At 48.5% G+C, this 27,159-nt stretch overlaps 2 protein-coding genes across 5 annotated transcripts in view; one reads left to right on the forward strand and one right to left on the reverse strand.

Annotated features, from left to right (window-relative positions):
• TDRD10 (tudor domain containing 10) overlaps positions 1–9,777 on the forward strand; it is a gene marked incomplete at its 5' end in the record, with an annotated part of 34,363 nt that extends 24,586 nt beyond the window's left edge. For all 4 annotated transcript variants that reach the window (XM_083477210.1, XM_083477209.1, XM_083477211.1 and 1 more), the window contains 7 exons: positions 653–695; positions 2,801–2,879; positions 4,335–4,482; positions 5,250–5,395; positions 6,045–6,199; positions 6,621–6,691; positions 9,472–9,777. In XM_083477210.1, coding sequence (XP_083333336.1) covers positions 653–695; positions 2,801–2,879; positions 4,335–4,482; positions 5,250–5,395; positions 6,045–6,199; positions 6,621–6,691; positions 9,472–9,507 — 678 coding nt within the window. In that variant the 3' untranslated portion in view covers positions 9,508–9,777. The remainder of the gene's footprint in view (positions 1–652; positions 696–2,800; positions 2,880–4,334; positions 4,483–5,249; positions 5,396–6,044; positions 6,200–6,620; positions 6,692–9,471) is intronic.
• Positions 9,778–10,734: 957 nt separating this feature from the next.
• UBE2Q1 (ubiquitin conjugating enzyme E2 Q1) lies at positions 10,735–25,065 on the reverse strand. Its single transcript, XM_083477234.1, has 13 exons — positions 24,688–25,065; positions 22,797–22,901; positions 22,561–22,665; positions 20,409–20,459; positions 19,161–19,301; positions 18,716–18,800; positions 17,393–17,453; positions 15,093–15,183; positions 14,914–14,972; positions 14,144–14,192; positions 13,782–13,877; positions 12,670–12,736; positions 10,735–11,329 (listed from the first exon to the last, which is right to left on the reverse strand). The coding sequence occupies exons 1-13, from the start codon at positions 25,048–25,050 to the stop codon at positions 11,298–11,300; spliced, it is 1,305 nt and encodes a 434-aa protein (XP_083333360.1). The 5' UTR covers positions 25,051–25,065; the 3' UTR covers positions 10,735–11,297.
• Between the last annotated feature and the right edge of the window lie 2,094 nt (positions 25,066–27,159).

The raw sequence follows: 27,159 nt of genomic DNA on the forward strand, positions 1-27,159 counted from the left end.
TCCCACATCTTGACCCTATCTACATCAAGCTATATTTTATCCTTATCACCAAACTCCGAATATAATTGCTCACTGTATTAATTAACATCATTTGTTAATATATTAGTGGCCATGTGATAATTTTAGCTTATAAATTTTATTGTTTATTGTCTTAATTTGTATATTAAGGTACTTTTATAGCTCTGTTTAGAGTAGGTAATGTCTTTTTTGTATCAATCCAGTATATATATTTTTAATTGTTGAATGATTCTGTGTACATTTCGACAGCCTTTGGCTATGTGCAATAAAACTGACTGACTGACTGACTGGCATTGTCTTCACTGGGCTTCCTCAACCTCAGCCCTCCAGATGTTTTGAGACTACAATTCCCATCATCCCTGACCACTGGTCCTGCTAGCTAGGGATCATGGGAGTTGTACGTCAAAAAAACACCTGGAGTGCCGAGGTTGAGGAAGCCTGGTCTACACTGACTGGCAGAAGCTCTCTCCTGGTTTTCAGCCAGGGTCCTTCTCTCCCAGCCCTATGTAAAAATGTCGGGATTTGAACTCGTGACCTGCTGCTCCACCCACTGAGCTATAAACTCTTCCCGATGGGTGTTAGGTGTTTTTACTTTTCTGGATGAAGGGGCTCCAAACCTCACGTTTCATTGCAGGATTTGGAACCCATCCCCTGGGAAGAGACCGGACCCAAGTGTGGTATGTTGCACCCGTGGGGGTTTTTCCTCTTTATTTCCTCCCTACTATATCCTGGGGGCTCAGGGCAGCTTTCCACACTCCCCCACCTGCCCTGCAGAATGACAGTGATTTTATCGCTGGGCGAAGAAATCAAATTTTCAGGCCTAATGAAATGAGAATGATATTGTAAACGTAACACCTATTTAACTAACACACACTTACCTGGACACACTTTTTTTACCCTGGCTTTTGACACTTGATGTGTGTGTTTTTAGGACCCACCTCATTTGGATGATTGTAGCGGGTGGCTCTGTGGGTTAAACCACAGAGTCTAGGACTTGCCAATCAGAAGGTCGGCGGTTCGAATCCCCGCGACGGGGTGAGCTCCCGTTGCTCGGTCCCTGCTCCTGCCAACGTTGCAGTTCGAAAGCACCTCAAATTGCAAGTAGATAAATAGGTACCACTCTGGCAGGAAGGTAAAGGGCGCTTCCATGCGCTGCTCTGGTTTCTCAGAAGCGGCTTAGTCATGCTGGCCACATGACCCGGAAGCTGTACGCCGGCTCCCTTGGCCAGTAAAGCGGATGAGCGCCGCAACCCCAGAGTCCTCCGCAACTGGACCTAATGGTCAGGAGTCCCTTTACCTTTACCTTTAAGTTGTTTTAAACTGTTTTTAACACTGTGCTTTAATGTTGTGACTCATGCCTGGCACCTTAGGGTGAAGGGGGGGGGAGTAATAATAATAATCAAAGATAATGGTGTCTTATGTAAAAAAAACCAAACCAACAAATTTAAATATTTATTATTTGTTAAACCCACTGATTTTTTTCTTTACAAAAGTAACTAAGACTCCTGTGTCTTTTAAAACTGTTTTTAATTTTAATTGAAGCCGTTTTGCAATAATGTAAGCTGTTTGGAATTGTTGCAGCTCACCCTGGGACCTTAAGATGAAGGACATACTGTTGTTGTTTAATAGCAACAATGATGAATTGGAGCTCACCTTATCAGATGAAGGGCTCTGCTCAGACACCACACCACACACAAAAGTGTGTGCACCTGCATCTTTTGTAATGTTGTGTTGTGAACTGCCTTGAGATCTACAGATGTAGGGCAGTATATAAATTTAATTCATAATAATTACCGTATTTTTCCGTGTATAAGACTCCCCCGTGTATAAGACGCCCCCTATTTTTGGGGACTCAAAATTAAGAAAACGCACTATGCCCTAACCTTGTATAAGGTGACCCCTTACTTTAAACTTCAAAAATTTAGGAAAAAATATAGTCTTATACACGGAAAAATACGGTATTATATTAGGATCAGACTTCGGCTAAATGTGGCGGGTGGGCGGGGTTGCCCACCTTTCAATCACATGACATCATGACTACCGTATTTTTTGCTCTATAAGACGCACCAGACCATAAGACACAACTAGTTTTTGGAGGAGGGAAACAAGACAAAAAATATTCTGAATCCCAGAAGCCAGAACACCAAGAGCGATCTGGCTTCTGGAATAGCCTCTTGCTGTCCTGGCTTATGGGGTAGCCGCGCGAAGCCTCTTGAGGGCAGCGGGAGGAAGGCTTCCCCCAAGAGCTGCGCTCCCTTTAAAGTGCTTGCGGAGCGTGTGTGAGGCTCTTGGGGGCAGCCCTTCTCCCTCCTCAGGGAAAAGCCCCCAAGAGCCGCACACACGCTCCACGTGTCTCTTTAAAGGGAGCGCTGAGCAGAGCCTCCCACCTGCATTCGCTCCATAAGACGCACACACATTTCCCCTTACTTCTTAGGAGGGGGAAAGTGTGTCTTATAGAGCGAAAAATATGGTACATCACCTTATTGGCTGTCTTTCAAGCTCCCTTGCACAGGTTCCCTACAGACGGGGAGAATTTTGCACGAACCCTCAATATTCCACAGCTACTGAGCATGCTCAGTCCTCAGTGGGCCACCCATTTTGGGGGGGTTTTAATGGGGCAGTGTGGTGTTCTTCACCTTGGAATCCCCCTAAGCATATTGAGACCAGGCTTTCTTTCTCTCTCTCTCTCTCTGTTGACTTCGTTCCAGTTCCATTTCTACTGCCACTCTCAAACCTTGCCTCTTCTTTAATTTCCCCTGACTTCCTGTCTTGTTCTCGGCAGATCTTTCCCCAAAAGCCAACACCCAGACCTTGGACCCTCCGAAGCTGAAGGTCCTTTATGCCATTCCCATGGAAATGAGGTGAGGAGGAATATCTTACAACAACACGACGTGGCATGAAATGTCATCCGCATTTGGGTGTAAATTTCTACTCGTATGCATATCTTTTTTGCAAAGTGATTTTCCCAGGCGTGTTATTTTCACGATTATATGCACTTCTACGCACGCTTTGCCTCGGCATATTCATTTTTGCATACATCACTTGGCTGAAGAACTACATTGCGAAATTCAGAGGAAAAATTGGGAAGTGCACATTTGGAAGGCCGGACATAAGAAGAGCCCAATTGGCTCTAATCCAGGGGTTTCCCAAACTTCGGTCTACAGCTGTTTTGGACTACAACTCCCATCATCCCTAGTTAGCAGGACCAGTGGTCAAAGATGCTGGGAACTGTAGTCCAAAAACAGCTAGGGACCCAAGTCTGGGAAACCCTCCTGCATTCCAACATCCTGTTCTTACAGCCAGAAGCCCACAAACCGCTCCTGAGTGCAAGAGCAACTCTAATCGCTTTAGATTCCCAGCAAGTGATAATCAGAAAAATACTGGACAGTAGCAGGAGAACAATAGCCATTGATAATGAATTTGTCCAGTCTTCTTTTAAAGCTATCCAAAGTAGTGGCCAGCACTGCCTCCATTATTTAACTATGCACTGTGTGAATAAATCCTACCTTTTTATCCCTCCTGAATCTTCAAATGCTTCACTTTGTTGGATATATGAAAGCTCCATAGTTATGAGAAGGGAAAGGAAACTCTTCTCTGTCTACTTTCGTCATTTATACACCTTTATAATACACCCCTCCACCCCGACTCTTATTTGCCTCTTCTCTGAACGAACAAGCCCCAAATGTTGTAACCCCATTGGGCACTTTCTTTGACTCCTTGATCATCTCTTCTTCGATTTATGTTCTCCTGCTAGGTACCGTATTTTTCGCTCTATAGGATGCACCGACCATAAGATGCACCTTGTTTTAGAGGGGGAGAACAAGGGAAAAAAAATTCTCCCCCTCTCTGCTCAGTGCCCCTTCGGCGAAGCGGCAGGAGAAACGGAGCCCCTTCCATTTCTCCTCCCGCTTGGCTGAAGGGGCACTGCGCAGCTCTTGCTCTCCCGGCTTCAGCGAAAGGAACCTGAAGCCTCCGGAGCGCAGCAGGAACTCGCACTGTGCTCCGAAGGCTTCAGGCGGCTATCCCTGAAGCCTCCAGAGCGAGAGGGGTCAGTGTGCACCGACCCCTCTCGCTATCCAGGCTTCAGCGAAAGCAACGTGAAGCCTCTGGAGCACGGAGGGAGCGCTCCCTCTGCGCTTCGGAGGCTTCCGTTGCTATTGCTGAAGCCAAGGATCCTGCATTCGCTCCGTAGGACGCACACACATTTCCCCTTCATTTTTGGAGGAGAAAAAGTGCGTCCTATAGAGCGAAAAATACGGTATTTTTAACAGAGTACCAGAAGAGTATTTTGATGGGTGTTGTGACTTTCCTTCCAGAACTTTGTTCTTGCTGCGGATGTTAGCAGATTGCTTTAAGGATGTGGGGTGGCTGTTCTCCATAGCAAAGGTCGTCGGGAAAGCTGCGCTGCTGGTTTTGGATACCGTTCCGCAGACCCCCTTCTTCTGGGCCATCCATCTCACAGAGGTTGGTGCAAACCGCCAATTCATTTTGATTAAACCGCTTGCCTGTTTGCCCACCGCTTCCCAGGATTGTGGCTCCATACAGCCTGGCGAAGCGAAGCAGTTTAGTGCCCCCTGTTAGCGGTGAAAGCAACGTAAGCGCACAATGTGCTTCAATGCAACAGACGGCGGTTCATTGACCTCTAACGCACTTTGAATGGCACTGGCCTCGTTCGGGAAAGAGGGCAAATGGTAGAAAGTTGCTTTTGATGGCCTCTGCACATGCTATGTAGTGAAAGGAAGGAGGCTAGAGGAACTGAAATCTTTCTTCTTTAAATGGAGCGTCTGCAAGTGGAAATGTGAGGGTCGTGTGTCCTTGTTTCTCAGTTTGATCCTTTTGCATGGCTTTGTATGTTTTGTGATATTTTGTGCATTGTGATTTGCTGTTATTTTTCTTGATTGTAGTTTAGCACAATGCAATACAAATCTTTTACGGTCATAAAAAGGAAAAAGGTAAAGGGACCCCTGACCATTAGGGTTGTGGCGCTCATCTCGCTTTATTGGCCGAGTACAGCTTCTGGGTCATGTGGCCAGCATGACTAAGCCACTTCTGGTGAACCAGAGCAGCGCAAGGAACGCCGTTTATCTTCAGAAAGTAATAGTAATTCAGGAAGACGGTATGCCGCTTAAAAGAGAAATGAAATGAAATATTAGAGGACTTTTGCTTGTGTATGTGAACGTTCAACAGGAGCAAAAATACACCGGATACTGTTTTTGCTGTTAAAAATGCAGGAATGCCATCAGGCTATGCGGAAGCTGTTCGGGGCCTTGGCGGAAAGTGAGTCTTGTGCACCCTTTTTGACAAAGCAAGAGGTTAAACAAGGGACACGTTGCTTGGCGGAGTGCATTGTGGGGGATGAAGGCCATGCCTGGAACAGGTGAGGAGATTATGGAAACAAATACACATTGCGCATTTGGGGTTGAGAACAAATCATGTACCGTATTTTTCGCTCTATAACACGCACCCGACCATAACACGCACGTAGTTTTTAGAGGAGGAAAACAAGAAAAAAAATATTCTAAACGAAATAGTGGATATATGATTTTTGTGGTTCATGCTGTGGCCACAGACATGTGATCTGACAGTGAGTTTGGAGTAGCCCAATGCAAAAATCCTGAGGATCCATGTGGATCCATGCTTTGTAACCACGGAGGAGGGAAGGAAGGGGAACCATGGATCCTCTGCTCACGACTGCAGCAGATCTCCCCTGCCATCCGCAGGCATTCGCTCCATAACACGCATAGACATTTCCCCTTACTTTCTAGGAGGAAAAAAGTGAGTGTTATGGTGCAAAAAATATGGTAGTTAAAGACAAATGGAGATATCTGCAGGTGGCTGTTAGTTATGACGGCTCAGTTGAGCCTTCCTGTGCCATAGCAGTATACCTTGGGGTACTGGAGGCTGGGGACTTACAGCAGGAGAGGTTGCGAGCTTCCCAGCGACACCTGGCTGCCCCTCATTGGGAACAGAATACTGGGTGGAAAATTAAAAGCGGAGGTATCTTTTTCTCTCTCCCCCTTTCTCAGGTGCTGGGTTGTGGAGAAGGTGGAGGATCTGGCGGTAGTCTTCTTTGTGGATTTTGGCCGCTCTGCCACCGTCCCGCTTAATTCCCTGCGGAAGCTGGACAGGGATGATTTCTGGGCCATCAAACCTTTGGCACAGCCGTTTGCGCTCCAGGAAGGCAAGTGAAGGCAAAAGTCGGTGGAGCGATGAACGGAAATTTCACCCTTGTGCTGTAGGATAAACTGCTAACGATGACGCACCCCACCCCCAATAAAAAAATCAAAAAATCTGAAGAGGTTGCCACTGGCCAAATCCAGTAACTGAGTGTCTGGGGGTGACAGAGACAAAAAAACCAAAACCCCGGAGAAGTGGAATGGAAGGGCATGACTGCCTTTTCAGAACCTGGACAGAGGTTGGATGGCCATCCGTCATGGATGCTTTTAGCTGAGATTTCTGCATTGCAGGGCGCTGGACTCCCTTCCAACCCTGATTCTAACAGAAGCGCACACACTCCATATTGCGGCATTTTTGTTGCAAGTCCCTCTTGTACTGCTTACTGAATAATTCCTTTTGACTCGTCCTTTTTTTTCCTTTTGCAGAGGTTTTCCCACCTCAGCTCATGATGAGAAAAATCCTGGAAGGGGAGGTGGTTGGCCCATTGCAGACAGAGGTAAGGACAGAAGTGTCTTGCAACTGTTAACGTGCAGAGGAAATGATTTTTTTTTGTCATCTTTTGATAGCCGCAGAACCACTTCTCTGTCCCCTGAATCGACATGGGTGAATCCTCAACAGGTTTATTTTGAAAGTGGCCAGAGGATGAGTGCTCTGATTGCAGAGGAGAGCCACAAATCAATCCACTAGATGTGCCTCCAAAGTGGAAGCTCCAGAACAGCGACTGTACGGAGAATCCCGATTCATATATCACATTAACCAGGGGTGCCCAAACTTTATTCAAAGAGGGCCAGATTTGATGAAGTGAGCATACATGAGGGCCGACCAAAATTGTTCATCTTTTTTTTAGGATTGGAATTTTATGCGCTTTTTTAAGGATTTTACCCAAGGAGATAAACTGCCACAGGGGCTGGATTAAACCCTCCAAAACGGACTTTGCACATGCCTACCTTAAACCATACAGTGGTACCTCTGGTTAAGAACTTAATTCATTCCGGAGGTCCGTTCTTAACCTGAAACTGTTCTCAAACTGAGGTACCACTTTAGCTAATGGGGCCTCCTGCTGGTGCCATGCCGCCACCGCACAATTTCTGTTCTCATCCTGAAGCAAAGTTCTTAACCCGAGGTACTATTTCTGGGTTAGCAGAGTCTGTAACCCGAGGTACCACTGTAGTTGAAAATGAACCTGTGGTTCAAGGTGAACCGAAACGCGTCGTCCCCTAACTCTTTGGTCGCTCTCCAAACCAACAGCAGTCAGGGTTTGTTACTGGTTTGCTGGTTTGTCAAGAGAGAAGCAAACCATATGCCCTGGTTTGGATAAGAAGAGTCCTGCTGTAGGAGGCCAAAAGCCCACCTCGACCAGCTTCCTAGTCTCACAGCAGGGGAAGCCCACACTGTTTAAGGCATTGCCCTATCCTCTCCTCCCCCCCGACTGCATATTCACATCACTACAATTAGCACATATGGCTTCCCCTAGAGCAGGCACCCCCAAACTCGGCCCTCCAGATGTTTTTTGGGACTACAACTCCCATCATCCCTGACCACTGGTCCTGTTAGCTAGGGATGATGGGAGTTGTAGTCCCAAAACATCTGGAGGGCCAAGTTTGGGGGTGCCTGCCCTAGAGAATTGTAGGACCTGCCGTTTACAGTTCCTAACACCCTTGACAAAATAGAGCCTGGTTGCTGGATCAGGCCAGTGACCCATCTAGTCCAGCACAGCAACTTCTCCCAGTGCCCAACCGGATGATGATAATGATAATTTTATTCTCCATATGCCGCCCATCAGACTGGGTTCCCCCAGCCACTCTGGGCGGCTTCTAACATATATAAAAATACAATCAAACACCAAACATTAAAAACTTCCCTAGACAGGGCTGCCTTCAGATGTCTTCTAAAAGTCAAATAGTTCTCGATTTCCTTGACATCTGAGGGGAAGGCATTCCACTGCCAAGAAGGCCCTCTGCCTTGTTCCCTGTGCCTTCAGTGAGGGAAATGCCCGAAGACCCTCGGAGCTGGATGATGGGGGTGGAGACGCTCCTTCAGATGCCTCTGGGAAGCCTGCAAGGACCAGAGCACAACAGCGGCTCTCCTTGCTTGCAGTTCCCAGTAGTGTACTACCTCCAAGATTAGAACACAGCCATCATTGCTACTGGACACTGAGAGTCTTTTCCTTCACATTTTCACCTGCTGGGGGCCATCAGTACATCTTGCGACAGCAAATTTGCCCACAAGCTTTGAGGAAGAGCAATTCCTGCGGAAGCGAGTTCCAAAGTTTAACAATGCGCTGCTGGAAGTACTTCCATTTATATTTCCTGAATCTTCCAACACTCAAACTTCATTGATGAGAACGGGAGAAAAACATCTCCCTGTATGCTTTTCTCCAAACCATGCATTATCCTAGACACCTCTTACAATGTTCCCCTACCCCACCCCAAATTAATACTCCCCAAATGTTGTAACCTCTTCTCATGGGAGATCTACTCATGCCAAACTAATTAGCTGGTTTCCTGGGAGCAGAGTTGGTGTGCACTGATAACTTTTCGGTTTTGGGCTCCTCATTCATGTTAAATAAACTCTAGGTTTTAAAAACTGCTGTTTAATGCGACAAGTGAATCATCCAGAGATGCAACAGGCATCTCTTCCCATGGTGGATAATTCTGCTGAAGCTCTGCAGAATTGGCTGACCCAAAGAAGCAACACTTTGATCCCCTACATCCTAGCAGAGGCAAGGTCTGGGTATCATGCAGAGATGCAACGGGCACCTCTACGCTCGCTGGTGCGGTTTAGCTCCTGTGTAGCACACAGAGTTTAGGGAATTACTCATTGGCCGCTTCCGGCATGTTCTGAGGGTCAATGCAAGTTGGAGATCACTCTGCCCTGAATCTAAATTCTGCGCCAAGAGTTCCAAAGGGTCTCTGGAAACCTAGCAATTCTATGTGCAGCTAATGCATTTGGCGTTTGTTTTAATTCTTCATCTACTAGGCTTGAGAAACTAAAAGCACAGCTTGGGAGTTTCAGTGGGGATTTACCAACATTCTCCAGAGTTTCTCTTTGGATTATGTTAAGTTCTAACAGCTTTTTCTATGGGGGGGAAAATCATTTAACCAGCTGGATTACAACTGAACCCCGTGTTTACATCCAATTCCTAAAAACATCCCCACATGGGCAGCCTGTTACAAGGGCTGGAGCTATGGGTCATGATGGGTCTTTGGGGGCGGGGAGATGTGTTTAAAATACACTAATATTTTTTTCTAAGTCTATCTTGGTAACTTTTTACAGCAACACATTTTGAAGTTTGCCATCAAAGATGAGTAGGAGGAGGAAGTTGTTTAAAGAAATTCTGGAGAGAACATCCAACAAGCAAGCTGATGGGCTCTTGGGAAAAAGGACTGTGCCTTGTTGCAGCAGGAAGGAAAAAAAATGTCTATTAATTAAAAGCATTTTGCATATTAGTGGTGTTCAAAGATGGAGGGTTTGAAGAGGCAAGGAATGTTGAAATTTTGCCTATTGATTGGAGCCTGTTCTTCCCACCTTGTTTCTGTAGTTTAGTTGATTAAAACCAAATATATACATGTACACCTAAAACTTGTTTGCTTTTTAAAAAAGTGATGCTGAGGAAGAACTTGTCTGATTGTCTCTTGCACTCAGGTGAGCTTTTTCCTCTGGAGTCATTTTTGCTGTTGAGTTTCCCCACTTCTTTGATTTTCTACCCCCCCCCCCCAAGGTCTGCTGATTTTAAAATATGCCCTACAGCAAGGGCTCCCAAACTGGTGAACAGACCACCAGTGGCCCATGTGCTCCTTTCAGGTAGTCCATGATGTGCCTGCGTTAAGATTTTTAATTGCATTTTTATTGCTCTCTTTCTTTCTTGTACTTTATTGCATTTCAGTTCTAGGCAATTTCAGTTCTAACGGAGCAAAGTACAAACCAAGAAATTTAAAGGAGCAATTGAAACACGAGTAAAAATCACACAGCATTATGAACGCTATAGCTGGCCGAAAAATCAAATCAAATACCCTTGGCAATTTTCAAGTGGTCCACAGGAGCGTAAAGTCAAAGAATAGCAAAACTGGAAGTGTGGAAACCTCCTTGCTGCCCTGGTCTGACCTAGGTGTCCTAGGAGCACCAGAAAGACACAAAGCCCTCACCTAATTGCTAACCCCAAATTTGTATCCTAGCAAGCTGTTGGGTTCCTACTTCCCAATTCTGAAAAACCAAGTGTGCACAAGGAGTTAACACAACAGGACTGTGAGGATTCAAAAGCAACCATCCTCACGACTACTAAGCAGAGTTGGTCCTGGTTGAAAAACAAAATCACAGTGCAGATATTGTGTCAGGATCATAGGGAACGTCACACAGATGCAATATAAATCTAGCAAGTTATGGCAATTCCATGAGCCTGAGGATCTTTAGGAACTGATTTTAAAGTTTCTAGACCTCATGGATTTGTGGTTGGTTGTTTTTTTCCTAGGAAGGCAACACCCTTTAACCTACCCTGAGTTGCCACCTGCGTTGCAGACAGAGAGGTAAGACTAGTTCCCCTTCAAATTAACAAATGTAATTGTTCTCCAAAGAAGATACATTTCCCCCCCATACACATCCATCATACACTGTAACCAAAAAGGAAAAGAAAAAAAAAGCAGTGTACATGAAAATAAGAAAATAAATTAAATCCGTAGCAGAGGGAAGAGGCAGAGGTGCTCTAAGACTGCAGCGGAGCTGGAAGCTTCCAGCGATAACAAGAGAATCAAAGAGTTTTGCTGTTTTGTTTTGTTTTCGTGTGTGTGTGGTTTTTAATAAGAGTGACTGCCAGCTTGCCTGCTAGCGCGGGTCCAAGCGAGTCGCCTGAGCAGAGCAGAGGGAGGGCCCGGCTGCTCGCAAGTGTTTATAATTCCGTAAGAGTCCCCCGCTGGAGCCGCTCACTAAAATCGCCTTGCAAGTACGGGCGGTGGAGAAAGAGGGAGGGAGGAGAGTGTGAGTGTCCTGTCCTAGGAGGAGGAGGAGAAGGAGGAGGAAGAGCAGGCATCCTTGCGATCCAAATGCAGCAGCGTTCAGCAGGGAAGTCGAGGCCGGTCTGAGGCTGTCCAGGGTGACCGTCTCCATGCTTAGCCATCTTCCTTAGGGGGCGTGTACCAGCCTGAGAGCAAAGTAAAAGGTGGTGAGGAAAGGTGGAAGACGGGGGGTTTAGGTGAACAGACGCCGTTTCTGTAGATCAAGGCTGGGAAACTTTTGCTGGTGGGCGACCTACATATTCTTAACCTCTTCACCATTGTGGGGGCCCCCCCGCCCTCCCGTCAATCACCAGGTGCCATCTTCACATTAGGCAACGCTGCGTCCTGATTGTCAGGAATGCAAAAGCACAACTGTTTGGAAACCTTTTTGTAAAACTGCCTTGTGCTGCTCTTCAAATCCTCTGCTTTTCAGAGGGGCTGTTTGAAAGTCCTTTTGCAAACAGCTGAGCTTTAGCTGGGCCTGCCTGTTTGCAGCATACAGCCAGCACAGAATTAACCCCACCACCCAGTTTTCTTCTGTTTTCTAAACTACATCACAGGCCAGCAATTCCCCACCCCTGCCTCACATGGAGCTGGTCTAGCCAGCAAAATACTCTTCTTACTTGGGTGCTCAGAGGCTCTTTCCCAGGCCCAGATTCTCCTCTAGAACTGGAGGAGCAGGGGGGCCTTTTGCATAGAAATCGTACGCTCTGCCACTGAGCTAAGGGCCATCCTCTCCTGGGGGATGGGAATCCTGTGGGTCTCTCCAGATCTTGCTGGATTCCAACTCCTGATCCAGAGACCTTGCTGGGGGTATGTTGCAGCCACCCTCCCAACAACAGCTGGAGGGCACCGGGCAACCTACCCGTGCCCTACAGGGATTGCCATGGGGTGATGGTTTTCAAACTGGTGGCAGCCTCAGTCGGGAATAGGTGGTCAGTAATGGCAGACAAACTTTCTGGAGTGGGAAAGCTACCCATCTTCCACTGCAATGAGACTCTTCAGTATAGACAGAACGCCCCTAGGACAAGGGGATGAGGGCAGAAGGTAGGGGGTTCTGAGCTCCCCTCCCACAATTGTTTAACAATTGCAACACCACCCCTGTCTCCCTCGATTAGGCTGTTGCCTGTAATAACTCGGGTGTAGTTTTGTACTTGTAAATTGCGACGTCACTGATTCCACCCCGTGACCTCATTTTACATTTGGCTCCTATTTTATCTTGCACCTGACACCAGTTGCCATGGGTGTACAGAATGGAACTTGCTGAATACTGTTGTTATCATTAATGGTTTTACTGTTTCGCAGAATTTCTGGGCTCAACTCAAATTGCTGGTTTAAATCCTTATAAAGCCACTTGTGGGGTCCCACCTGCTCCTCCCTAAGCCTGGAAGTCCCTTAAGGAGAGGATAAGAAACAGTGGCCAACAACGAAGGTTGGCTCCTAAGCTTTCCACCAGAAGCGCTGCAACTAAGGTGCCAGTCCTTACCATTCTTCTCATGAATCTGGACCAGGGACTTGTACGACTGCTGCGCTCTTGTCAAACTGTACTGGTTCTGTGGGAGGAGAATGGCTTTTAATGTTAAGAAGGCTGCCCTCTCTGCACCCTTCTGTCATCGCCCACAATGGGTGCAATGGCAATATATCGTGAATCATGATGTGTGTGTGCTATACAAAAATCAAAACGTGGGAAACACCGTGAAGCTAGCCAGTGCCTCTACACAGTTCCATCCTTATTTCAGACATACTGATATATCAGTATGTCACGATGTTTAGCTGGCAATATATCGCGAAGCTGAAAGACAGCTATCGCCCAGCCATGGGTACCCTAGAGGCTCCTGCCTCTAAATCACAGAAACACGATTACCCTGAAAAGCCACACACCCGTGAAATGTTACACTCCTAGAGGCGACTTTGCCAGATTATATCTCCCACATTGCTCCAACCATGAAGCACTCACTTGTAAGTGGTGGGTTTTTTTTAATGCAATCAAGGCGTTTTAGGACAAGCACGATTTGACCATAGGAAGTTGCCCCCCCCTTTTTTACATCCCATATTTTAAGGCAGTGGACATAGTTCTCCCCTCCCTGTTTTATTCTTGCAACAACCCTGAGGGCTGAAAGAGAGAAAAGGTCTGCAGTTCTTTCAAGGTCACCTAAGTCAGTGTTCTTCAACCTCAGGTCCCCAGATGTTGCAGGACTACAACTCCCATGATCCACTGCTAGCTTAGCCCAACAGCCAGGGATGGTGGGAGTTGTAGTCTTGCAACAGCTGGAGACCCAAGACTGACCTAGGCCACATTGTACACCACACACCATTTAAAGCACCATGACATCACTTTGAACAGTCACGGTTCTCCCCTGCCCCCCCACAAAAAATATATATATTCTGGGAGCTGCTGTTTGTTCGGGGTGCTGAGATTGCCCACAATTCTCTTTCCAGAGTTCTCTGTGAAGAAGGATTGTCAAAGCACTCGGGGAATCGTTAAAGCTTTGCCTGCTCTCTTCTGCCAGAGGTTGGAACCTCTGGCAGCCGACTCCTCTACAGCACCAGCGCAGGGGAATTGGGGCAGGGGACACGTCGACCCAAGCCCCAGGTTACCTTGTTGGCGCCAAACTGGACCCTGGCTTTGCCTTTCACAAGTGTGGCACTGATCTGCATGATCACGGACTCCACCGAGTAAGCACTGCTCCAGCCCTGGGGAAAAGGAGGTGAGGGAAAAGGAAATCTTCATAGAACTGTAGTTGGGAGCGACCACCAGCGTAATCTAGTCCAGCCCTCTGCAATGCAGGGACCTTTCTGCCCCAGGTGCAGCTCGAACCTGCAACCCTGAGATTAAGAGTCTCGCGCTCTACCGACTGAGCTATCCCAGGGAGCAGCAGGCCAGCCGAACACCCCAGCCCAGCTGCTGCAGAAGTGGGACTTGAACCTGGCCCCAAATGGGAGTCCTCCCAGCCGCTCACCTGTTTCGTTAGAAGCTCCATGCAGATAGCTCCTCCGCCCAGGACATACCTTGGGAGAGAAGGACAGAGGAAAATCCATTGTTAGCCAAAAAGCCTGAGATCTTCAGAAGAAGGGAGGGAATATAGATTTAAATAATACTGATTTTTGGGGGGGAAATAACTTGTCTTCTCCAAAACAACCTTTATTCAGATTTACAGTTTTAACATTTATGTCCACAAACCTGTACAGACTTCTCTAAAAAGGTAAATATGATTTTTATATAGTTAATATAGTTGGGTATTGACAGTTATTAAATATTATTAAAGTAAATCAATTTCACTAAAGCCTTATTATTATTATTATTATTATTATTATTATTATTATTATTATTATTATCCTCTGATGTTTTCATGCAACGTGGATAAGGCAAAATAATTACAGTGGGCACAATCTGCCAGGAATTGCTCACCAGTACAAGCCCCATTGAAGTGACTTGGAGTTGCATATGCGCACAGCATGCACAAATGGAGCAGCGGGGTGTTCTCATGCAAGCCCATTTTGTTTCAAATGAGGTTTGGACAACAGAAGTTCCAAGTGGACTGTGCCAGGTACGTAAATAATCATTAAGAGGGATACAGCAAAATAAGCAAGGCAAAACAGAGCAGCAATAATAATAGTGATTTAAAACAGCATGGTTTTACATAGGTTGCTGTCCCCGTCTTTGATAGGAAACTTGAGCTACTAATACCAGCCACCCAAATCCCACCGGTGGGGATCGTCAGGCACTTACCCTCCCGACAGCACAGGAGACACGACCCTTACGAAGGGCGGGTCAAAGGGAAAGTTGTCCTGAAATTAGAAGAAGAAGCTGAGATGGCTGCCGGGCAGCCCTCCCTTTCCCTCCCACCCTGGCCATCAGCAGCTGCTGCCACTGCTGCCACCACCTCCTCCTCCCTCCACCAGCCTGACCTTAAAGGTGAAGTTGAGGAGGATGAAGTCTGCCCCCTCTTTCTCTTTGAGGATCTGCAGGTCGCTGTGCAAGGCGCTGTCCTCGTCCACCCTGGGAGAGAGAGGGATTCAAGCTGAGCCGAGGCCAAAGGAAGGCCACTCGCCCCTCCCCAGGTCAGAGTTCCCGCTTTGGGGGTGACATGCTGGGCTGGACGAGAAGCCAAAGCGGGTGGAGAAACAAATGCAATTTTTTTCTCCCCACTTTTGTACAATGGGGTAGTTTCTCTGCACCATCACGACACACACACCTCTAAACAGGCAAGTGAGATGCACAGCCAGGGTTCAAGGAAACACTTGTGGAAGGTGCATAGAGGTGTTGCCTGGGGAAGAGTCCCAAGGGCCAGATGGCGCACACTGGGTCAGAGATTCCCCACCCTTGGCCTAGATTGGGGGGGGGGGCTTCTATCCAGGGTGTGTGGCTAACTTTCTAACTCTCCTGGCTAGCTCAGTTGCTTAGAGCATGGTGCAGACAACGCCATGGCTGCAGGTTTGATCCAGCTTCATACAGTGGTACCTCGGGTTACAGACACTTCAGGTTGCAGACGCTTCAGGTTACTGACTCTGCTAACCCAGAAATAGTACCTCGGGTTAAGAACTTTGATTCAGGATGAGAACAGAAATTGTGCAGTGGCAGCAGCAGGAGGCCCCATTAGCTAAAGTGCTGCTTCCAGGTTAAGAACAGTTTCAGGTTAAGAACGGACCTCCAGAACGAATTAAGTTCTTAACCCGAGGTACCACTGTATTCCTGCATTCCAGGGGGTTGCACTAGGTGGTCCCTTCCAACTCTACAATTCTGTGATCTGTGGAAACCGTTTTGTTCCGTGGGCAGGATTCACTCCTGGCCTCAACATGTCAGTGTGGTGTAGGACCTGGCAGAGACCCACACGGCCATGAAGCTCATTGGGGGCAACCTGGGGCCAGTCACTGCCTCTCGGCCTACCCTACCTCGCAGGGCTGTTGTGAGGATTAAGCGAGGTGTGGAGAAAACCCATGTATGCCACACCTTTAGTTCTTTGGAGAAAAAGGTGGGATATGGTGCAATAAACACAAACTGGGGGCAGGTTGTCCATGCACCAGCACATATACTGTACCGTATTTTTCGCTCCATAAGATGCACTTTTTTCCCTTCTAAAAAGTAAGGGGAAAGGTGTGTGCGTCTTATGGAGTGAATGCAGGCAGGAGGCTCTGTTCAGCACTCCTTTTAAAGAGCCGCATGGAGCGGGGGCTTTTCCCCAAGGATGGAGAGGGGCAGCCGGTCAGTCCCTTCTTCCACCTCGCAGAAAAGCCCCCAAGGTGGGGGAAGGGACAGAGGGCAGCCCATCAGCCTATATATGTGTGTATGTGTGTATATATATATATACATATACATATACATATACATATATATATATATATATATATATATATATATATATATATATATATATATTTGTTTTCGTAGATTTTCACGGGTACAGGAATGCAGGTTTTGGTGTCCTCGGGTGTCTTCCCGTGTAAAAGTTGGGGTGTCTAGGCGACGTTTCGACGAGGTCTCACTCGTCATCTTCAGGCTGGTGCTTTCGGCTTCTTGTTACTGGAACAGAGCTCTGTTCCAGTAACAAGAAGCCGAAAGCACCAGCCTGAAGATGACGAGTGAGACCTCGTCGAAACGTCGCCTAGACACCCCAACTTTTACACGGGAAGACACCCGAGGACACCAAAACCTGCATATATATATATATATATATATATATATATGTTTCGCACACATAAATCCTCACTCCACTAGTTAAATAGATCTGCTGGCTGGGGAGGAGGGTATGTGGGGTATATTCAGAGGCACTGGGATGGGCAAAGAAGTTTTAACCTCTCCATCTACCAAAGCACTAGCTAACTTCATGAGAAGAACCCGAGGGCAAGGACTATCTGATTCCCCAGCACATGTGAACTGCTCTGGGAGCCTTTGCTGTCGTTGCTGGAAGAGCTGCAATAAAAATGCTGGCTATGAATCAAGAAAGCAGGCTCAGATAGGCCTTTGTTGATTTTTTTTCCAGCTTGGCTGGAAGCAGCCCACTGCAAGGTGCTCTGCCCCAGCCTCTCTCGCTGCTCGCAGTGGAGAAAAGAGGGGGAGGAAAAATCCCTTTGCCAATCTACCGGCCTGGGAGAAAAAGCAGAGCAGGCGTCTTCAAGGGTGTGTGAAGTCCCGATTCATACTGGAATGGAGGGTGCAGCACACACACACACACACACACACACACACACGGGACCAGTCAGACCCTTACCTCAGGAGTTTGACATTCCAGTCGTACAGGCTGTCGTTCACTAGTTCAACTGCATAGTTTCCTGTGGGAAATAGAAAGAAGCAGTCGGTATTGCAGGAGAAAGGAAAGGAAGAATGGCTATATACACAAACACACACACACAAACCTTAAAGTAACCAACAAAACAGAATTAAATTCCTACAGCAAACCACCTCGGCTTCCACAATATATATAGGCAACTCCCTATTCACAAAGGAGTTACGTTCCAGGCCCCATGTGTATAAATGAAACGCACCTAAGTGGGGAGCACCCTAGAGAGTCCTTGTGGCTCTTAGGGAGACCCCAGAACCTGAAGAGGATGTCCTCTTTGGGCCCCGGGGTCTCATTGCAAGCCACAAGGACTCTCTAGGGTGGTCCCCACTTCTGGGTTCCCAGTGTCGCATGTGTATCTGCCGTCGCATGCAAGTAGATCGCGTACAAGTGGGGAGTTGCCTGTACACAAACAAATACAGTGGTACCACGGGTTACATACACTTCAGGTTACAGACGCTTCAGGTTAAAGACCCCGCTAACCCAGAAATAGTACCTCGGGATAAGAACTTTGCTTCAGGATGAGAACAGAAATTGTGCTCCGGCAGCAGCAGGAGGCCCCATTAGCTAAAGTGGTGCTTCAGGTTAAGAACAGTTTCAGGTTAAGTACGGACCTCCAGAACGAATTAAGTACTTCACCCGAGGTACCACTGTATATGTAAAGCTGTTATTGCACAGTCCCCCATTTGCAGTGGCACATGAGAATCCTGGGAAAGGAAGGCTCCAGGTTAATGGGGTAATTATGTTTTTATATACGTTGGAAGCCGCCCAGAATGACAGGGCTACCCCAGCCACATGGGTGGGGTACAAATAATAAAATTATTATTATTATTGTTGTTGTTGTTGTTGTTATTATTATTATTGGTTAGGGTTGGCAAGCAGCGTGAGCAAGGACACAGCCCACAGTATATATATCTACCTAAACAAACCACGAACAAAAACAATTGCTCCATCATCTACACCCCACTGAAAAGACCAATGCAACACAAAAATACGAACAGGGGTGACAAAATAAATTTCAAATTCTACATTATAGGCTTCAGTATACACCAGACACACAACCACAAGAAAATAATGCATCACATTACCTACCAACTCAGTTTACTTATTACAATCCAGGTTTCTCAACAGTCCTGCCCCCCTCTTCCTGACCGATGACAACCACTTCCCCAAAAAGCAGAGACAAGGCCAGGCTCCCAGGCCTCAGCCCCTCCCCATCCCCTGCCTCGGGGCTTTTCCAGGCTAGATACTCACCACCCTTGAAACTTGCCGATCGGTAAATATCCCTGAGCTCCTTCATTAGCCGGTCGGTGGCCTGCACAGACCCAGACACTGCCCCCTGAGAGAGGGCGAGAGGGAGGAGGAATTTCACTGTTACACCCATGTTGCTAGCAAAACGGGCTGCCCAGCCCCAGGTTACTCCATCCCCCCCTGCCCCCAGAATGGAGACAAGCTATTGCCCAGGCTCAGGGCTGGCCTGGTGCTCTCCTGGCAAGGTGAACTCCAACCCCCACCAGCCCCCAGGCAGTGCAGCCAACAGCCAGGGCTCACGGAAGCCGCACTCCGACCATGTGCCACTCCCAGCATCAAAGAGGGAGAGGCAGGCTTTGAAACGTCAGCTGGGTGACCCTCCTCTCCATCTCCACCCCCAACCCCCCCCCCATTTCCCCGCCTTGCCCTCCCGCCTGGTGACACGTACATTTAAGTAATCTTGCCTCTGGTTCTTTTTTATTTTCTCGAGGATGGCCAGGTTCTCTTTGCCAATGCCGTCATCTTCCGCCTTCTTCCCTTCCGCCGGCTCCTCTTCTTTCATCTCGTAGTGATCGAGTTCTTCAGTGTCCTTGGGGGGCGAGAAGAGAACCACAGAATGGTGAAGTTGGAAGGGACCCAAGGGCCTTCAAATCTAGTCCAACCCCCCTGCGACGCAAGAAGACTGAGCTCGTGACATATTCCTGACTCGCGACAGCTTTGAATTCTCTTTTTTTCTCTCCTTAGAAATCAAAAGCTGCAAAGCCATGCAGGTCTGATTCGTGCTGCTTCAGCTTTCACAACTGCAAGCAGCGGGTGGGGGGGGGGGGGACTTCCTTTCACCCAAGAGCCACATTCCCTCATGGCATGCCTAACAAAAACATTTATAGAAGGCGCCGAAAATGGTACAGTGAAGGAGCCTGTCTAATATCAAAAGGCAGGGAGTTCTGAGGTGTAGGTGCTGCTACACTAGAAGGTTGATTTCTTACATAGAAATTTAGCAACGTGGAACTATTCAAGAATTGTTGCATGCTAAATAGGAAGGGTGCTCTACGTCTCCAAAATGTATCTCCACAGACCTTTTAACATAGGCTTCTGCAGCCAATTTTTAAAGCTGTTATGGATCTGGATGTGTCTGTTATTTACCACTGATGGATGTATCCGAATCCTTGCTCGCTATCGCGCTAAAATCTCCAGTCCACATGATGGGCAGGGTATAAGTCAGGGGTCTGCAACCCGCGGCTCCGGAGCTGCATGTGGCTCTTTTACACCTTTGCCGCGGCTCCGGGGCAGATACTAGCGAGGGGAGGAGGCGCATTGTGCACCCCAACACTCCCCACTGTGGCGGGCGCTGTACTGGCTGTGACGTCGCATGGGGGCGGTGCGTGCGTTAGTCACGCACCGTCCCGACGTCACCTTCCCACCCGCTGTCAGATCGGACATTAAGGTAAGAAACAATATATGCAGTGTTATATTTGTTTTAAATGTCGCAATGGTTTTGCGGCTCCCAGGTTTTTTTCCTTCGGAAACGGGTCCAAGTGGCTCTTTTTGTCTTAAAGGTTGCAGACCCCTGGTATAAGTTATAAAATTATTATTATTGCCCCTGTCCTGAACATTTCTGAAGGAACAGGAATGGCTGTGGAATTGAGGTGGCTGAGCAAAGAGGAGTTGGGAAGTTTTAAAGGAATGCGCCCCTTACCTCTGGCATCTCCTCGTCTTCCTCTTCAGAGGACACTTCTTCCTGTGTGCTCTATGGAACAAAACAGCAGGAGGACAGGTGCGGGGAGTTATTCTAGAAAACACTGCCGTAAGGCCATGCTTGCAACCTATGTTTAAACTGCAATGATGTCATGGTGTTCCCAGTTCCTGGAAGTTTGTTAAGAGCGCTGGGAGCTGTTAGGTGTTAAGAGTTCCCTGGGAAAAGGGACAGGCTGCTGAACTGCTCTGGGAGTTCAGTGAGAGAAATAGAGACCTCCCAACAACTCTCAGCTTCCTTAAGTTAGGCTAACTATACTCCAAACACTACACGTTAATGCCTGCCTTAAAGGAAGCTGTTTGGAGGTTTTATAAAAAAACGACTGCATTCAGACAATCATCTCAGTATGTCAAAATATGAACGAGCCTTTCACAGGCAAGCTTTGTGTGACCAAACCAGGACATTTCCATTAACACTACACAGGCTGCAATCCCAACTACATACCCAGGAGTAAGCCCAGTGGAATTCAATAGGATTTAGACTTATGAGTAGAGGTGGTTAGGAAAGGGCTGTGGCTCAGCAACAGAACATCTGCTTTGGGTGCAGAGGGTCCCAGGTTCAAACCCCGGCAACTCCACAGAGAGTCCCTGCCAGTCAGTGTAGACAAAACTGAGCTGGGTGGGCCAATTGTCTGACTCAATATAAGGCAACTTCCTGCATTCCTATGAACTGCACTGCAAGGAATTAAAGCAACTTTGAACTATATTTTAATATTGTGGCTCATTCCAGAGCTGTTAGTCATAGTTTCTTGGCTTGGACAAAAGGTTAAACAGAAGATTCTCATGTTTCTGAGATTCCTTGATTTCTGAAAATCAAGAGGATAAAAACTTTATAAAAGAATGGGGGAAAAATAACTTGTAGTTATTTAGGAGACCACCATAAGCAGATGGAAACCAGAGCAGGATTTTGACACACTTGTAGTGTAAAAAATATCATGGATAATATGGTTTGATATAATAACTGGAGCACAAACAAATATGCAGTTGTAGATGTTTTAAAACAAGGCTTCATGGACGGGATGGGGGGAAGTCGCGAGATTTGGAGAATCCCTACATATAGTGTTACGTTATCAATGTGTGTTTATTTGAATTTTTTTTATTCATAAAATTAATAAAATTTATTTTAAAAGAAGAAGAAGATTCTAATGTTTGTTTGCCAGATTGCACACAGAAGGTCACTGCTTCAATTCTTGGCATCCCCAACTAAGGCTGGGAAAGATTCCCATCTGAACCCCTGGACTGCTGCAGCAGGTCAGTACAGACAATATGAAACTCATCATAAAGCACAGTCCACTGCCCCTTCTGTCATGGAGTGAAGTTTTATGTATTTGCAGAAGCTGCCAATAAAAGCTGGAACATGCTTGTGCGTTCTAGCAGGTCTGTAACTTTCCATTCGGCTCAAAGCAAGCAGCTGTTGTTTTGAACTGTGTGCCTTATCTTAGTACCAAGGCCACGGGGAAGCGTATTATCTGCCGCTCAGTGAGCAGTCTTTCTCCTCCTTCTTTTTCTTCATTCTTCGACTGACTTCTTTTACATTTATATTTTTGCATTTATATTTGTGTAGTGTCTTTTTAGGCTGAAACTGGATTTTTTTTTTTGCTCTAAGAGGAGCTATGCTGTACTTTATTGGGACTCTTGACAAAGAACTTATGCCTTAGTAAACTTCTATGAATGATTTTTTCCTGTGTGTTGTGTTTCCTTGTAATCCCACATCTATCAGAGTTCCACTACTCTGCTACTTTGCTGCGTAGGCAACAGTCAGGAGTGTCCTGGGGAATTGATTCCTAACACCTTCCTATATGGAACCTATTTTAGTACACCTGTGACTGGTGTTCGGGTGGATTTCTTTGTTCCTTTGCTTGCTGATGTAAATAAACGCTGTTAGATAGAAAGAACAGTGTGTGGACTTTTCCTTCTCCTTACACGGAAGCAACTGCTGCAAACTCTGCTACTGCCTGAAGAAGTTTGGCACAGAGGAAATGTGCCGGACAGGAAGAAATAAACACAGAACCAATTGTGCCCATTCAAGCAGCCTCCATGACAGCAGAATGCCACCTGGCCCAGGAGCCTTGCTGGGAGCCACAAGGCTGGCTTACCTGCTCAGCAGGCAGAGGCTGGTCCAGCATTTCAACGTCCGGATGCTGGGGAAGGTTGTAGAGTTTGCAGAGATCGGAAATGATCCGCTTCAGGTGCTGCAGAAGCTAGCCAAGAAGGAAGCCAACGACAACAAAGTTATGGAAAAAGGAGGAATGCTGATCACCCCCCACCCTGCCTCCTCCAGCTCAATCGCTCCCCCTCCTGCCCCAAAGAGGTGGCGCTTCTCCCGCCTCACCAACGTGTTTCCTTTCTTCACGTCTGCTAGCCGCTCCAGGATCGCCGCCAGGTTGGGATCGTCTGATTCCACGGACCATATTGGGGGGACAGCTGGATAAGACTCCTAGAGAAGGCGGGGAAACCGAGGGGGTTAGCATCTCACAGAGATAACCAGATATGACAATGTTGTTCTGCTTCAGTCCTCTGCAACTTCCTGTCACAAGCCCATTATGCTAGGGATGGGGACGCTATTGTCCTCCAGATGTCACCGGACCACAACTCCCATCACGCATGCTGGCTGAGGCTGATGGGAATTGGAGTCCAATGATACCTTGAGGGCACCAGGTTCTCCAGTCTTGATCTAAATACCCTGACTTCAGCTCCCATGGGCTAGCAATGTTATTCTACCTGCCAGGGTTCTTGTGGCCCTCTGAATATGAAAGCCATGCAGCTAGGGACTAACTTGATGCCATAATGAAGTCTGCCAGTCCAATCTCAAGGGGTCTCAAGTCTAAGGTCTTAGCTGAGATAACAACCCTCCCTGCTTTTTGACCCAGGCATCTGTTATTCCAGAGCTGGATGTCCTGCGGGTCCCTACAGTTACTGTTGGCCTCCCAACACACATCAGCTGCAGCCAAGATGCCCAGTGGTCAGGGTTGAGGGGCTACACATTCCCCAGATCTCTGAAGTGGTATTTCCAGTCTAAACCACTAAGAAGGTAAACCGGGCTGAAGATCTGAGTCGTAAAAGCAAAATAGTGACGCCTCTTCGCCTGATCCTTTCCCATCTTTTTCCAGCTAGGCCACTGGAGCACCTGGGCTGGCCTGCATCTCTGCTTCCATGCCACAGCCTGCACCCCTTTTTGGCTACATGCTGCACACTGTGTTACCCTGGCAGCTGCCCCATATAAATCACATCTCCCCCTGCTAATTCAAGGCTGGTCTCCCATAAGAACAACCCTGCTGGATTAGGCTCAAAGGTCAATCTGTCCTGGCATCCTGTCCTCATGGTGGAGAACTCAGGTGCCCCTGGGAAACCCACAAGCAGGACTCAGGCACAACACGCAGCTGGCAATTCAGAGGCGTACTGTCTCACAGGGAAAGGAGAATATAGCCGTGGTGACTAGCCTTGATAGCCTTATTCTCCACAAACCTGTCCAATTCTCTTTTCAAGTCATCCAGTTTGGTGTCCGCATTACATCCCATCGTTTGCACACTGTGTGAAGAACTACTTTATTTTGTCTGTCCAACGTTTGGCTTACCGGGTGGCCTCACTGGGTTCTCATGTTGCGGAAGCGTTCAAGATGGGAAACCCCCTGCCTCCCAGCTGCCTGCATTGTGCTTAAGCCTCAGGGTGGTCATCAGAGGCGAGCAGAAATTCCACGCAGGCGAGTGAGTAGGCTGGCGGAAGGACGATCCCTCCAACCCTCCTTTGCCAACCCACTGGGTTTCTGTCCCAGTTGCAAAGGCAGGGCAAGTCTTTGCTTTTGCTTGGAAGTGGGCTGGCAGAGGGTGAGTGGCTTAGATCATGCAATGTTGACCTGGAAGCTACGTGGCACTGATGGAAGATGGGGCTTCCGCCTCCACTGCAGCCAGCGTGTTAACACAGGATACCATGATATGCCAAGTTTGCAACTTTCGTAGGTTTGCACAGGGGCTTTCCATGATCCCTCTTGTACCTTGCCAACTACCCCCACCCACGGCCCGCCTTAGGCCCCGCCCTCTAAGCTCCGCCCACACATGCCCCGCCCCTCTCAGAAAACGCCCCGCCCAGCCTCTGCATGCCCCGCCCCGGTTCCACACGCCCCTCCCCATCACCCCACTCTCCTCCAAGCCCCGCCCCCGAGGGAGGGCGAGGGTCTCCCGCCCAATTGAAGGCGCCCCCTCCTCCCCCCCCACCCGGGGACTCACCGTGATGTTGCCATGGATACGGACGGGCCCCCCGCCGCCCGGGCCGGGCAGGAACTCGCAGCCCAGCTCGTCCGGGCAGGCGCGGGCGATGCGGAAGCGCTCGTGGCCGCGGTGGAAGATGGACTCGAGGAGCCGCAGCTCCCGCCTCAGCAGCGCGCGCCCCGGCCCCGCCCCCAGCGCGGCGCCAGGCCCCGCCCCCAGCACGGCGCCAGGCCCCGCCCCGCCCGGCCCCGTGCGCTGCATCTTCCCATCGAGCGGCCCGCCGCGGCCCCCGGGCCCCCCGCGTCCCCCCACACCGCAAGATGGCGGCCGGGAAGGGCCCGCAGTCGGAAGTGACGATCCGCATCCTGCTCCTCCCCCCATCGGCGCGCGGGCGGGGGAGGAGGAGGAGGAAGAGGAGGAGCCACGCCGGCAGGAGGTGACGGCAGAGGCCCGCGCGGGCGCACGCACGGCGCCGTCGTCATGGAGACGGGCGCTTCCGGGCCCGAGCGGAAGTGGAATCCCAATGCCCGGTTCTTTCGCTACATTTGGCCACAGAGGTGGTGGTGAGTCCTAGAGCGACGCCGTAGCGCGCGTTCATAAAGGGGCCAGAATGTCGTGTTTCAGATATGTTTCACAAAAGTATCAGCTGCTCCTCCTTTTGGTGACTTGGGGAGCTTTATTTAGAAAATGACCCTTCTACCATAGAGATTGTAAGGTGTAGAGCGGCGCCAATAGCGGCCGTAGAGAGAAGCCTCCGGTTTTGCCTAGAGCGGCTCTACGCTACTCCATACGCAGCTCGAGAATTAAAATGACTTCCAAAGTCCACCGGAAGTCCCGGTGTTGTTGGACTCGAATGTTACCCGCACAGGAACAAACACCCATGGGCGGGTGTTATATGTACGGACAGGAAGCGGAAGTTGTGTCAAGGAAACGGGCGGAAATGAGTGAGAAATAGCTCTTGCCCTTAAGTGGGATGGAAAAAGCGGGTGGGGGGCGCAGTTTGGAATCCTGGAGAACATCCCTCGCAATTGGCTGCTTCCAATGTGACGCAAGAAGATGTACCTCCCAGGAAAGATGGAGGAGGGTGACGGACAGCTTTTTGATGACGTCAGGGCATGGCGAGAATCCCTAGGTGTTAATACCCTCAATCCTCACGGTGACGTCATAGCGGGGGATTACCACAGGATGTGCTATTTATTTTTGGAGCATATGAGGCCCTCCTGTTATCAGGCCTGGTTACCTCCTTCTTTATTGCCGCCTTCCAAAGAAGCTGGTAGACTGCCTCTAGTCAGGAAGGCTCTTCCTATATACAGTTTCTAGAGCAGGGTTTCCTTGCAAATCAATAATACTGTATGCAATGTTCAAAACAAAATAAAGACACTTAGAAGGTGCTATCAACCCTGTGAGAAGGAAGAATTGAGTGTGGGGGAGGAAGGTGCAGGGCCTGGTGGCAGCGGCGTAGCGTGGGTTGTCAGCACCCGGGGCAAGGCAAGTAATTTGCGCCCCCTAACCTGGGGCAAGGCAAGTAATTTGCGCCCCCTAACCCGGGGCAAGGCAAGTAATTTGCGCCCCCTAACCCGGGGGAAGGCAAGTAATTTGCGCCCCCTAACCTGGGGCAAGGCAAGTAATTTGCGCCCCCTAACCCCTAACCTGCCGCCGCTGCCAGCTTCTTCTTGCTGCTGCCTGGTCTGGTCTGGTGTGGTTCTCTCCCGCGCTCAGCGCTGCGCTGGGCGGCCGCTGCACTGTCCCTCCCCCAGATAGTCCCTCACTCTCTCTCCACACCACACGCCTGGCACCCACCCCCTCCACAGTGGGCGGCGACCCAGCGGCTCGGATCGGATTCGCACAGCCAGCACTGCAGTGAGAGAGAGTGAGTGAGCCAGGTAGGGGCAGAGAGCTGCGAGTGAGAGCGCCCCCCCCAATGTTGCGCCCGGTGCGGCCGGCCCACCCCTGCACCCCCCACGCTACGCCACTGCCTGGTGGTCCACTCAGACTGCACTGTCCCAAATTCCTTTTCCTTTTCTCCAGGTCTTCTAGACGATCCCTTGATTTTATAATCTTGCTCCTAATGGCGTTTATCCCTCTACTGTTTAAAATATCATACTTTGTGGTTTTATAATGTTACTGTGCACACCTATCTCTCTGCTTGGCTACTCCAAACGAAGCCCCTCTGAAATCTATAGGATTTGCATTACTTCCTAGGATGTACAGTTAGCATTGCAGCCTACACGTTTACCTAGAAGTAAGTGCCTGGAGCTGTTGTAAATATTTATACAAAGACATCCATTTACAACATACGATGGTATTATTTGTGGGGCAAAAAATTTTAAGAAAAATTCTAGCCCCAAAGGGGGGAATAATGTGATAGGAATTTTACGGTCTTAGATGTATGGTAATGTTCATAACTGCACATACATAGATCAACACAGGAAGACCATCCTGGAACCATTTTGATTCCTAAACTGACCAAATCCTTTCTCTGCAAGGTTA

This window comes from Podarcis liolepis (genome assembly GCF_965112155.1).
Source record: "Podarcis liolepis genome assembly, chromosome: 15".
Classification (NCBI taxonomy): Eukaryota; Metazoa; Chordata; class Lepidosauria; order Squamata; family Lacertidae; genus Podarcis; species Podarcis liolepis.

Excerpts from the sequence above, each read along its gene's own strand:
- UBE2Q1 (XM_083477234.1), bottom strand. The coding sequence starts at position 25,050 with ATGGGGGGAGGAGCAGGATGCGGATCGTCACTTCCGACTGCGGGCCCT. Across the intron at positions 19,302-20,408 it reads AAGACGAGGAGATGCCAGAG|GACACTGAAGAACTCGATCA; the intron begins GTAAGGGGCGCA and ends TCGCCCCCCAAG. Across the intron at positions 18,801-19,160 it reads AGAGGCAAGATTACTTAAAT|GGGGCAGTGTCTGGGTCTGT; the intron begins GTACGTGTCACC and ends GCCCTCTCTCAG.